The 13009-nt window shown below is 42.3% G+C and overlaps 1 protein-coding gene and 1 non-coding gene across 13 annotated transcripts in view; both read right to left on the minus strand.

Annotated features, from left to right (window-relative positions):
• The window catches only part of PCBP2 (poly(rC) binding protein 2), a 24536-nt gene extending 13405 nt beyond the window's left edge, over positions 1-11131 (minus strand). For 4 of the 12 annotated variants that reach the window (XM_024736477.1, XM_024736478.1, XM_024736474.1 and 1 more), the window contains exons 1-10: positions 10989-11131; positions 10401-10424; positions 10280-10312; positions 9251-9367; positions 6700-6831; positions 5595-5723; positions 4484-4570; positions 2552-2644; positions 1427-1468; positions 104-176 (exon numbers count right to left, since the gene is read on the minus strand). In XM_024736477.1, coding sequence (XP_024592245.1) covers positions 104-176; positions 1427-1468; positions 2552-2644; positions 4484-4570; positions 5595-5723; positions 6700-6831; positions 9251-9367; positions 10280-10312; positions 10401-10424; positions 10989-11057 — 799 coding nt within the window. In that variant the 5' untranslated portion in view covers positions 11058-11131. The remainder of the gene's footprint in view (positions 1-103; positions 177-1426; positions 1469-2551; positions 2645-4483; positions 4571-5594; positions 5724-6699; positions 6832-9250; positions 9368-10279; positions 10313-10400; positions 10425-10988) is intronic. The other 8 variants (XM_024736479.1, XM_024736476.1, XM_024736475.1 and 5 more) reach the window with 3 other exon arrangements.
• Positions 8732-8838, minus strand: LOC112394436 (U6 spliceosomal RNA). Its single transcript, XR_003002129.1, has one exon. It is a non-coding gene; the product is annotated as a U6 spliceosomal RNA (small nuclear RNA).
• Positions 11132-13009: the final 1878 nt, after the last annotated feature.

Genomic DNA, 13009 nt, shown 5'->3' on the forward strand with positions numbered 1-13009 from the left:
CTGGGTAATGAAGTTTGTTTTAAACAGATGTCAAACTGAGACCTTGGGGCTGGCCTCTGTCTTGTACTACACCTTACAGAAATAAACACTGAGGTATCCATACCACTGAATCCGGTGTTGCCATGCGTCATGGGAAAATGAGACTGTTGCATTGCCAACTGGTGCAGCTTGGTCAACTGCAGGAAGGAAACAGAAGAGGTTGGCATTAGAAAAGCAAAACAGTCAGGGCTCAAGCACATTCAAATTTGAAAATGCAGAGCTCCTGATCCCCAAAGTTGGCTACTACTCAAACTATGACAGAGGGTAAGATATGGGGCTGGTATCACCATCCTGGGGATGGGCACAACAAGAAGGTAAGGGTTAGAAATAGAAAGGGTATCAGTACAAAGAGAATGAGCGCATTTGGGGTGTGTGAAAAGACAAGCAGCAGCACCCGCCTGACAACCATCCCCCTGTGGGCTATTTAATGAAGGTGTTTGCAGCCATTGCAACAGTTGCCCCAGGGACAAGCACAGACAGGCTAGGAAAACAAACTGTGCAGTGGTGCTAGGGAAAACACACCATGCAGGGTTCTGTCAGTACTGGGAGGAGGGAAGGAGATGAGGGGGCAGGGAAACTGCAAGGAGGAGAGAGATTAAGGTGAAACCAAACTGGGTTTAGCACACCCCCACCCCATGATTTCTACAACTATTTTTCTTCATCTATATAAACTGTCCTGGCTATTGTAAAACCATCCCTCTTCAAGTCTACTTCCCCTCCTGGGGGCTATCACTAACCAAGAGCCAATCTTAACTTCCCAAATCTAAAGCTCAGCGCCTGAAAGAGTTAGTAAGGATAGAGGATAAGTGCAGAAAGAAATGCCCTTGAAGTCTAAATACCAGCACTTTTTAAGTTGGAGTTTTTAGTGACAAAGAAGGTTTTATTGAGTTGAATTCCCAAATATTCAGCTTCCTATCCCTCCCTGTGTAAATAAACCCCTTTTCCCCACCCCTCCAGATGCTTTTTAAATTGTCACCTCAGACTGAGGAGTACACAAGGGCAAAGCCAACCTCCCACCTCCCATCCCCCGCCATGGAAAGGACTCCAAGCAGAGATGCACAGCCCACGGTCAATTTAAACTGTGCCCTGGGATAACAAATGACAGTATACCGTGGAACATTTCTCTTTTAGAGTAATCTGGAACATGGGAGAAAGCAGAATCTAATAATCTGCCAGATTATAATTTCCAGGGATTAAATGGCAAAAACAAGGTGCTACTATGTCCTGATTAAAGATTATTTAAGGACCAAAATATGGAGTTCACCTTGTGAGGAAAACAATACTGCAAATGTTTAAGACCCAACTCACTCCTGCCTACATGGAGAAAAGAGACAATTTTGGACGGGAGAAGGAACTTTTCAAAACAAGAAGTGAAAACAAAACTTACATCTGGCTGTGGAATGGCATACTGTCCTTGAATGGTATAGGCCTACAAAAGGAGGAAAACAGTTCCTATTAAAAACCAATCACGGACAGCCACCCAGTGGGGGGAAAAAGACAGATTTCAACTAGCCAGGAAGCCAGAGTTGAACTAGAGAATAGGGAGGCCAGGGGTTGAGGCAGTAGATGGTATCTCACAAATACAGTCAGACCTGTTGGCCTTCTTTAAACCCTAATATGATGGCTTATTCCGGGATGCCTATAAAGGGAGCCATGTTCCCTGCAATCAAAGACAAAATAACACATCTGTTTCTTAATGAAAATGTGGGAAGTGGGATTAAACAATGCCTCGACTGCCCGAGCCCCCTTCCTTCTCCCTGTGTACAAGATAGCCTAGAAGGAAAACGGTCTTTCCTCAGCCACCCCAACCCTTCTACCAATCATGGTGACATGAATGATTTTTATCTGCACAAACCTACATGGCATGTTTTGAAACACTTCCCTTTTCCTATCTTATTTTTCTCTACATCTGCCTAAAGACCTTAAGTGCACTGGAAGCTAGTTGGGTCCCTAGCACTAGGGAGCTGACCATAGGAACATACACACACAAAAAAATCACTGTGTTCTAAGTCCTGCCTTCTCCCACCTCCCCTCCATAAAAGGCACTTGCAGCTCCCACTACACCCTCCTCCCCCCACACCATAACCTCCCAAAAAGGGAGCTGGGTCTTCAGGGCAATGGGGTGGGGACAAGGAGAATCGGGAAGGGAGGGGAAGGAAGGAGCAGCTGGTTCACAGGATGTGAGGCTTCTCACATCACAGTGGCCAGTACCCCCAAAAGTGCACCCAGGTTGGGGTGGGAAGGTGAAAATGGGGTAGGAGGAGTAGGAGACAGGGAAAAGGGGTTGAACAAAAAAAGGAAAAAAAAGGAAAAAAAAAAAGAGAGTTGGTGTTACCATCTGGTGGGCTACGCAGCCTGTGTGAAATGAGGTGGGGGGGTCAGTCCAGGTCCCCGTGGACAGGTGGTGTCCACAGCACAAAAATCACCAGCGCCACTGGCCCCCCGCGTGTTGGCAGTCTCGGCTGAGGCGGAAGGATTGAGTGAGCCTTGGAGACTGAACATCCCCTCTCACCTCTAGAGGTGGTCCCTCCAGGTCAGGGTTGAGGCACATGGATGGGGTGGTGTGGGGAAAGCTCGCACTGTCGCTGCCTGTGCTGTACCTGTCCTGTGGATAAATAGAGGATTTCAGTCTCCAGGGCTGTCAATCCGGCACCTTGTCACCAGCATGAAATTCACACAAAAAAAGTTGTTTAATTTTTTCTTTTCCTTTAAAAAGGAGCTCACAACACAATTTGAAACGAGCTGCAATCAGTGAATTAAAAAAAAAAAGTTACCTATGGTGGCAGATTTCACACTGCACAATTGGGCTATTTTCAGTCAGAATGAAGGGGTGGGGCAACGAGCTGATGCCAGCTCCTGGTCAGTGTGCGATTAAATTGAACCCCTACAGAGCCCACTTTGTCACAGAGGAACAAAAGACACAGGTCCATCTGTGGACACTGCATGAACTGGTCCATTTAAAAAGGCCCATGGGAATAATCCAAGACAGGGCCACTCATGGAAGAAGAAGCTGCAAGTTTTTAGAGGGTGGTCAATTGAATAAAGGGGAGGGAGGGAAGGAAAGCAAAGAGGTAAGAAGGGGTGGGTGGGAAGGGGAGGGAAGGAAAGAGAAATGAAGGAAGACTTGTAAATGGAGAGGACTGCTGCTGTGCAGTATGGACTCTAGATAATCCCAAGTGGGAGTGGAAGAATCCAGAAGAGTAGGAACTTGTAGTTCCAGGGTAGAAGGGAAAACTCCTAGAACTAAACCTCCCTGCTACACTGACTCTGGGCCTGTTTATCCTGCCTAACTACCCAGACTCATGGAGAGCCCTTTGACCAAACCAGTTTGTACAAGGCTAGTGTTAAAAGCAAGGTACTAAACTATGATATGATTAATTTCTTGTGAACGCTTCCAGAACTACAAGACAAACTAAGTCCCCCAAAACTTATTCAGTTTTATGACAACTCAATAGAATATGAATGATATGGACTTTAAGTGCTTCTCCAGTTCAAATATAAGATGGAACTAGTTGAATATCTGTGCTTTTAACAGGTCAGCCCCATGTAGGAAAAGGCACTTTGAGCACTATACTTGTTTAGGCAGCTACCAAAATCAAGGTCACTATTTCAGCCTGAACCTCAATATTTTAAAAACCTACCTACTCCTCAAATACTAACCAAAAAGCATAAAACCATGGTGCTAATCAGTGCCCTTTGTCATAAAAATCTAAATTCAGAATAAACCACGTGCCAAGGATCCAGAGTTTAGGTGGGTGAAGGAGGAGAGGTCAAAGGGGTGCTTTGGTGTTCTTACTCTAACACCAAAGGTCACAGACCCACACAGCCCAACATGCTCTCCCCCTTCTATTCTTAGACACTGACCCCTTACCCCAGCTGATTTGTTATGCCATGTGGGTTCAAACCAGTGTTTATGAGGTTAAGAGCCCGGGGACAACACACTGGAGTTTGGGAGTGAAGGGGTAGGAGTAGGGGAGGTGAGATGGGGAGAAGGGGAAGTTTGTAGGACACTCAATTTCAGGACCCCCAATTTGAGACCACCATTCAAGAATCTCTTTCAGAGGTCCAACTCTTTGCTACCTTTATTCAGACCTCTAAAGAACACCCCACACATGAAAAAACATGGGATGGGGTGGGGTAGGGAAAGAAGTAGTGACACCAAGGCAATTTAACCCGTTCTTCTAACCCAACCCACCTTAAATTACTAAGTAAATTACCTCTTCCGAGTGCCTACAAAACTCCCATTGCCTGCTAAAAATTAAATAAGATAGCATTCATAGCTTTCTCCAGTACAAAAAATAAATAAAACTGAAAGCAGGTCAAATTATGGCCAGAGTACAGGTTTCAGCAAGCATGCAGAGTGGCCTGGTGTGCTGCTGGCAAAGTTTTGACATTTCAAACATAATCCTTGTTCACCTTAGCCCACCAATAAAAAATTTCTTACCTGACCACCTGCAAAGATGACTGGAGAACTGGACGGCTTGGGCCGGTACGGGATGGTCACGCCCTTCGGGGGGGACTGGGAGAGAGTCAGAGGGGAAAAAAACAAAAAGAGATAAGGTTTCAAAGCTGCTTCAGCTGTGTGGCTTAAGCTCACACAGGTCAGTTAAATTAAAAACTGTATTATTTCCATTCCCTCACCTACCAACGTTGTCTCTGGCTAGATCTAATCTCAAATCATCTGCAGTTATTTGCCTTTAAAGCAGTAAGATGGTCCGTGGACTACAGAGCTCACACTACTTCTCATCAAGGCAGATTCCCCTATAATAATTTAGGCATTATTTCCATGTGTTCAAATAAGTCTAATTAACACGAAAAACCTGTATGTGTACATATGTATGTTTGAGTTGGTAATTAAGATCCTACATTTTGGCCTGAATAGGAAATAAAGACAAAATAGGAAATGAAACTCCCAAATGTTGCACCTAGGATAATACAGAACTGTCCATAAATAGTTCAAAGGCTCAATCAATGTTTTCCTAAACTCTACTTGAAAATTCTACTTTCCTTTCTCACCAATATGGGACCAACTCCCTATGACAATTCTAAAAAGGTTTAATTCCCCTTAATTTTGCTATTCTTGTTAATTGAACAGCATCCACCAGAACCTCATAAGTCATTCAGAAAAACCATTATGTATATATTTTTTTAATATATACAGCATTCTGAATATAATCCTGCCTCATCAGAAATTAATTTAAAGAATATATCAAAGTTGCACGTAGCTAAAATATTGTAATCTGAAAGGCAATTTAACTTAGCTTCTCAGGAACCCAGATACATCTTTTGTCCACTCATTCCTAGTAGTGAATCTTCCCCTACCAACTCTGCTAAAATCGCTGTAAACCAAATGATCACCACTTAGTTTCTATTTTTGCTTGCACTATAAGAAAAGTCAAAGCTGGGGGAAGGAAAATATGAACTCAGGGAACCTCTTCCCCACCCCCACTGGAGGCTTCTAACAGCCTCACCTAATTCTAGTCTTACTAAATATAGATCAGTCTGTCTCCCTAAATCACCCTCCCCCCATTCTCAGCATGAGCCTGAGGGCTTACCTCCAACATGACCACGCAGATCTGTTTCACACACTCAATGATGGACTGCGGAATGCCAGCAATAGTGATGGCCCGCTCAGTTGAGTTGGGGAGCATATCCCCTGCCACCTGGACCTGAGCCCCTGTACTCTTTGGGGGTAAAAAAAATTTTTTAATCAGAGAAAACAGCTCATACTCTTCAGTATCTCCCAGCAGAAATCTTAAGAATCTAAAGCTCAGTAGACACTTATCCCATCTCCTATCTTACCCTTTTAATCCTCCCTTCCCACTCTTCCCTTATTCCAGATAAGACTGTTTAATCAGTTATAAATTATCCTCTGAAAGCTGAAAATAAGGCTGAATAACAGCCTAAATTTAACCTGGTCTCAAGAAAAAGGTCCCTCTAGACAGTTTCCTCTCAGCTAATGATAGCTCTGTAGGCCATCAAACAAAATACCCACAAATATCACCCACCTTTCATTCTCTTATTTAACAAATGTTTATATCAAAGCCCATGCTGTATGTGCCAGGTACCACCCCAGGTACTTGGAATACATCAATGAACAAAAATCAAAATCCCTGCTCACATGGCATGTACAAAAGGCTCCCAAAAACTACAATTAGTTTTCCTTTAGGAGCCATTCAAATTTCATTCCAACACCCAATTCAATAACTCCCAGATATAATTAAAAGCTTCCATAATTTCATGTAACTTCCATAATTTAAAAGGGAGAATTACAACTACATCCTAATACACCTTCATTTTCCCCTTGCTATTTAGGGATTTGGCCAAGAAAAACATTTGATATTATTATCAATCAAATTGTAAGCTAAAGTCTTTAAACATAAAAAAAGATAATGTAGTCTCATGGAAAAGTTGCCAATGGGTCATATGCAATAGGTGGAAATTCTGGTTAACTTTTCTGATTTACTGTTGTTAAAATATATGGAACATAAAATATATATATACACATATATCAAGCAAATTACAGTCTTCTAGGACTATTACCTTAATAAAAATCTTCATCTCAACGAACACAAACTTTTCCTAGACATAGTAAAGGCTAATAGAAGCACATTTAGAATAATTTACATTTCAAAAAGAAAATGAGCACAAGTTACCAACCTCACGTATTTCCTTGATCTTGCAACCACCTTTCCCAATGAGAGAGCCACACTGACTAGCAGGGACCACCAGCCTCAGAGTGACTGGGGGTCTACTGGCAGCTGTGCTATTGGTCATAGAGCTGCTGATGTCCTACAACAAGAAATTAGTCAAAACATCAGAAGAATATAAAAGTTTAAACAGATCCCTGGTAACCCATAACTGCCATGAAAGAACCTTACAAGGGACATATTATGTCACAATCTGCATCAACAAAGGTTCAAATATTGCCTCCCCCCAAAACCCTATTTCTGAAAAGATAAAATGGCCTACAAACGTCCTCAGGTTTAGCCCTAAATATATTTTCCTTCACACCGGAAGTGTTCTTGGTAGAGAGAAAACTTACTTTGAAAATTAAAGAGTTTTCTCAGTAAAAGACAAAATTAAATATTAAGAGATAAAACACTGCAATCCAAATTCAAGTAACTGGGCTTCCCTGGCGGCGCAGTGGTTGAGAGTCCGCCTGCCGATGCAGGGGACATGGGTTCGTGCCCTGGTCCAGGAAGATCCCACATGCCGCGGAGCGGCTGGGCCTGTGAGCCATGGCCGCTGGGCCTGCACGTCCGGAGCCTGTGCTCCGCAATGGGGAGAGGCCACAACAGTGAGAGGCCCGTGTACCGCAAAAAAAAAAACAAATTCCAGTAACCAATTCTGTCCTTAGAAAACGACATAAAGATTAAATACTGTACTTCCATTTATCCTTGTCTTAATTTCTTGGTAATATTACCATTGTACAGATAATGAAATTGAGGCTGAGTACCTACCCCAATCACATCTAAAAAGCTGTAGATTTTAAACTAAAGGATTGGTTCCAAAGCCCGTATTGGTTCCAAAGCCCGTAGTCTTTCCCGTTACAATATGCTGCATCTGAAAGTCATGGCTTTAAACTAGTTAAATTTAGCCTTCTGAGGATTAAATGGTTTTAGCCTAATCTCTATGTAGTAGCTAGACCTGGGAACTCCTCAAACATAAGCCCCTAAAGTCAAGAACATGCTTCTTTATTTGTTGAAAGTATGAATAGATTTTCTGAATTAAAAAAAAAAAAAATTTATTTGGCTGCACCGGGTCTTAGTTGTGGCACGCAGGCTCTCTGGTGCAGCATGTGGGATCTAGTTCCCTGATCAGGGATTGAACCCGGTCCCCTGGCGCTGGGAGCTCGGAGTCTTAGCCACTGGACCACCAGGGAAGTCGCTAGATTTTCTGAACTTTTTTAAAGCTACAAGCTCTGGATTAGCAGGGTCTTGCAGATCAAAGGATAACATTTCTGATCTTGGCAAGTGTAAGATTTCAGGCACCATTAAGGCATCAAGCAGCAGCCCCGAAGCTCTCCTCTGCCTGCGATGTCAATTGCATGATTAGCACTATTACTGCAAAAGTGGGAGGAAGCTGAAGACTGGACCTAGGGCAATGGTTGTTCAGCATTATAAGGTTGAAACCAGTTAATTATTAAAAAAAAAAAAAACAAAAACTTCCTTCAGTCAGAAAATCTCTGGTATTGATATTTTGCTTCTGATCACTTATAAAACGCATTCCCTCCCTCCAAGTATAGCTCAAGTATAGTATAGACACAGTTACCAGATTGATTTTTTTTTAAATATATAACTGCATCCAGGGTTGGGAGATACCTGTATTTATGGAGTATATTAGTGTTCAGAAGGGCTCCTAACGAAAGCATGTTAATTTAGTCCACTCAACTATCAATTAGGGGACATAATTACCAACACAGTGGTGGCATACCTTCAAAACTGCTGGTTAAGAAATAAAAGATGCTGGTTTTTCACACATTTTTTAGAGTCCCTGATAATAGTCAAACTATTTGGGGGTTTTTCTGGGGGCTCTTTTATTCAAGTATAGTCAATATACACTATTTAGGTTTCAGATGCACAACATAGTGATTTGACATTTAAATACATTACAAGATGATCAGCACAGTAAATGTAGTAACCGTTTGCCACCAAACAAAGTTAACCTCCCATTACTTATTTTATAACTGGAAAATAGGGAATGCTTCACAAATGTGCGTGTCATCCTTACACAGAGGCCACGCCAATCTTCTCTGTATCATTCCAATCGTAGTTTATGTGCTGCCAAAGTGAGCACTACAACTACAGTTGGGGGTTAGGGGTGCCGACACCCCACCCCAGTCAGAAGTCCATGTATAACTTAACTTATCCGCAGTTCTGCATCCACAGATTCAAGCAACCTCTGATTGTGTAGTTCTACAATACGTATTGTGTAGTACGTATTTATTGAAAAAAAAAAATTAAGTACAAGTAGACCTGCACACTTCAAACTCATGTTGTTCAAGGGACAACTGTATTTTTCTACCGATTAAAGTGACATCTTTTTTTAATTACAAATGGTCCAATTTGGGGGATGATGAATGGGAGCAAAGAACCCATTTACGGAGTTTTATGATCTAGTCTGTCCTTGAATTTTAAAAGCCCTTAGAAATCATTAAACTATCTAGAAGCACTTAAAAATAAAGAATGAGGGGCAGGGAACAACAAACCTCTTCCAGTTTGTCAATGATCATAGCAAAGGCTTTGAAGATGGCATTAGTGGGTCCAGCCAAAGTGATAATCCTCTCAGGACAATTCCCTTCTGAGATGTTGATACGTGCACCACTCTGGATAGGAAACAGAGCCAAAAGGTTAAAGAGAAAAAGATCTGAGCATACACACACACACACACACACACACAAATATATAATCCCTCCTAAATAAGATGGGCAAGAAGCTGCCTGTATACATGATTCTGACACAAGGCAATATCGACATCACTTCAAATACTGCTCCATATTTGTCCTCAAACATAAACTACAGAAGCTGCTTTAAGTCTTGAATGAACTGAGACTTCCTAAAATTACATTTCCCAGCATACTATTTGTCATTACAAATAACTGCGCCAGAAAAATACAAGCTTCTCCTATTAAGATCTCCCCCTCAGGCTTCCCTGGTGGCACAGTAGTTAAGAATCTGCCTGCCAATGCACGGGACACGGGTTCGAGCCCTGGTCCAGGTGGATCCCACATGCCGTGGAGCAGCTGAGCCCGTATGCCACAACTACTGGGCCTGCGGCTCTGGAGCCCGTGAGCCAGAACTGCTGAGCCCGCGTGTCACAGCTGCTGGGGCCCACCTGCCTGGAGCCTGTGTGTGCTCCGCAACAAGAGAAGCCACCACAATGAGAGGCCCGTGCACCGCAACGAAGTGTGGCCCCCGCTCGTCGCAACGAAGACCCAACCCAGCCAAAAATAAAATAAATCAATCTTAAAAAAAAAAAAAAAAGAGAGAGAGAGAAAAAGATCTCCTCCCTTCTGGGACTTCCCTGGCGGTCCAGTGGTTAAGACTCTGCGCTTTCACTGAAGCAGGCGCAGGTTTGATCTCCGGTCGGAGAACTAAGATCCCACATACCGCACGGCGAAAAAAAAAAATTCCCCCTTCTAATCTCCCATTAAATTTTTTTTTGCTTTTGTTTTAAAGGTTTTTTACTTCCCAAGTTAACAGTCCCTTAACCCCCCCCCGCATCCGCAATAACTCACCTCCTCACGCATCTTCTTAACTGATTCTCCTTTCTGTAAGAGGAAAAGTCAAGAGTGAGTTCCAACTGCTATTTAAACGCAGACTGACTAAATAGTAATTAGAGTTGAAGTGATGTCTTACCTTCCCGATGATACTGCCAACTTCCTGCAATGGAGAAAATTAGTGTCAAATATGAGGAAATCTGAAGCGTTCATTATCACAAAAAGTAATTTTTAACAGTCTAAAGCAATGGAAAAACTAAGATTTATTGGGAAAGGGAACGGACAGGCTTATTATTTTCTTTGCTCAAAATATAAGCAAAGCTATCAAAGAACTGTGAAGAAATAATGGAGTAATTAAATGCTATCTTTAATATAAATCCTTTTTTAAAATACCAAATATATCACCCCACCTTAAAGTTACCCCAAAATTGTTTGGGCAGGGGAAATCTACCTATCACAAGCTATAGCAACATCCATGAGAAAAACTTATCATCCAGGTATGAGACAGTCTTTGGCTCTAGCCTCTGGTTAAGGCTTTCCTGCTCAGTGGCGCTTCCTAGTAAAGTCTGTTCGTTTTCCCACTACACTCTCATCTACTCCGCTCCAGAAGAGTTCTAAAGCCAGACACCCCACAGTGCTAATCTGATGAGCTCCGAGATCCATGCCCTCTCTTCCTGGCCCCTCCCCTAGCAGTTACTATGACCCAATTTCCCAAGCTGGTGCATACCTTTCCATGCATAAGTAGCCGGATGGTGAGAGTGACATTTAATCCACCTTCAATCACACCGGTGTCCATGTCGAGCAGTGTTCTGAGGAGCTGGACTGTGAGTGGTCAAGTCTTTGGTCACTGGTGGGGGTGAAAGTCAAAAACTGAAATGAAAACATGACAAAAATCAGAGTAGGAAAACAACAGAAACTTACTTTAACCATTATCAATATTTTCTAATGAACTCTTTTCCTTAAATGACAGTCTATCAGTTGGCAGGCTTATATACATCCAGCACAACTGCATTAACAGCTCAGGTTCTGTTACAAAGTATGGAAGGCAACTTTCCAGTCTGCTCTCATTAACGGTATGGTTTCCGCTGACTCTCAGGATGTGAAAGATTCCTTCAATTGGCAATGGTTCTAAGGGAACTGCTGAACGTGCACCAGTTGTCCTTCAGCAGAATAAGCTTCAAGAGAATACAGAAACACCTGGAAATCATGAGGGCAAACCTCAAACTAACCAACTACACTCAGGGCAACAACCTTTTGCTTCCCTGTTAGGAAGCTTCTTGGGTTGAAAGCTAGAGAGGACACATGTAAACGTTCTTACTGGAAGCAATTTCTAGGTAAAGAAATTGATGAGAGGCATCTCACATTAAAATTCTGAATGTCAACAGATGCCACCAAATAATTTTTAAAAGATTTACATCAAAAACCTCATTGAAAAAGGCATCTGAAATGCCTTCTATTGCAGGCTGGGTTCCATATTCCCCTTTGGGAAATGACTCAATACATTAAGTGCAGCCTGAGTTCTCTTTTCCCAACCTAGCTTGATAGTCATTCAAGATCTGAAAATTTTCCTTGCTTCTGTGTTACCACTCAAGTCTTCATTCAAATCTATTAAATCTTAAATTTTCTTCCAAAGGAAACAATCGAAATTAAAACTGGTACTGCTAAAAATTTATTGTGTAGTTGTTTTAAACAACAGCAGTAACGAGCCTTTCCTACTGAGGCCCTTTCCCCACGTATCCTCTAAAGCAATGTTCCTAACATTTCTGCTTTAGAATAATTGATTACGTGTAGAAAGAATGTTTTTGGATATACCTTAGCCTACAACACCTCTTTAGGCCCTAAGAGTGGCTCTTCCCAAAGTTTTGAAATTTCTCCAGTGACATTTTTAGTATCCATCCCTTCAAAACAACATCAGTGATCTCTCTCCTACAGCCAGTCTTCTCCCTTCACAAAACCAGCCACCGTTTTAACTTTGCTCTAACACAAAGCCCATATCCTAAGTATTTAAAGTGTTTAAGTGGCTGCCAGACCATTCTGTATATGGCAAGCTGCCCTATGGCTACCTCAAGTAAGTGACTGAGGTGACTGAGGCATCCCCAAAGCACTTCATTCCCCCATTTCCAGAATATAATTAATTACTGGCAAAATCCCAGAATTCAACACTTTTCACTCAAGGAAAAACAATAGTGCTGGGGGTGAGGGGGGGAACGGGGAGAGAGAATTAAGTCTGTGCAGAAAACTTTCTTTTTTCAGTAAGACATGGTAAAAATTTGGCAGTTTAATTCCTTATCCCCACTCACATAATAGGAAGCACGTTACAAATACCACAATAAATATAAGTCCGAAAAGGCAAGAAAATTGAAAACCTATTTGAAGCCATTTCTTGAGGTAAGGAACAAAGGTGCATTTCCAACTCCAAATCATCCAAGAAATCCCTGTCATATTTCTCTCCTGACTAGGTCAACGTCAGTGTACCCAATCCCAGGAATCCAGCTGCTAATCCTGCAGTCCATTACCCCTTCTCCTATAAATAGCTCGGTCTGGGTCTATAGCGGCATTTTGCAATTTTCAAAATTCGTTACCTCGAGAGAACGTCCTGCATAACTCGGTAACTGGGAGCCCGTCTACCCTTTCTTTAACTCCACAGCCCCCCTCCCCTTGGTCATCCAAGCATTTTCCACTGAAAAAATGCACCCCCCATCCCTCCACTAGAAAAGACGGGGAAAAAAAATAAACGGTTCGGTCGGG

The sequence above is a fragment of the Neophocaena asiaeorientalis genome, unplaced genomic scaffold (genome assembly GCF_003031525.2).
Source record: "Neophocaena asiaeorientalis asiaeorientalis breed wild unplaced genomic scaffold, Neophocaena_asiaeorientalis_V1.1 scaffold134, whole genome shotgun sequence".
NCBI classification, from domain to species: Eukaryota; Metazoa; Chordata; class Mammalia; order Artiodactyla; family Phocoenidae; genus Neophocaena; species Neophocaena asiaeorientalis.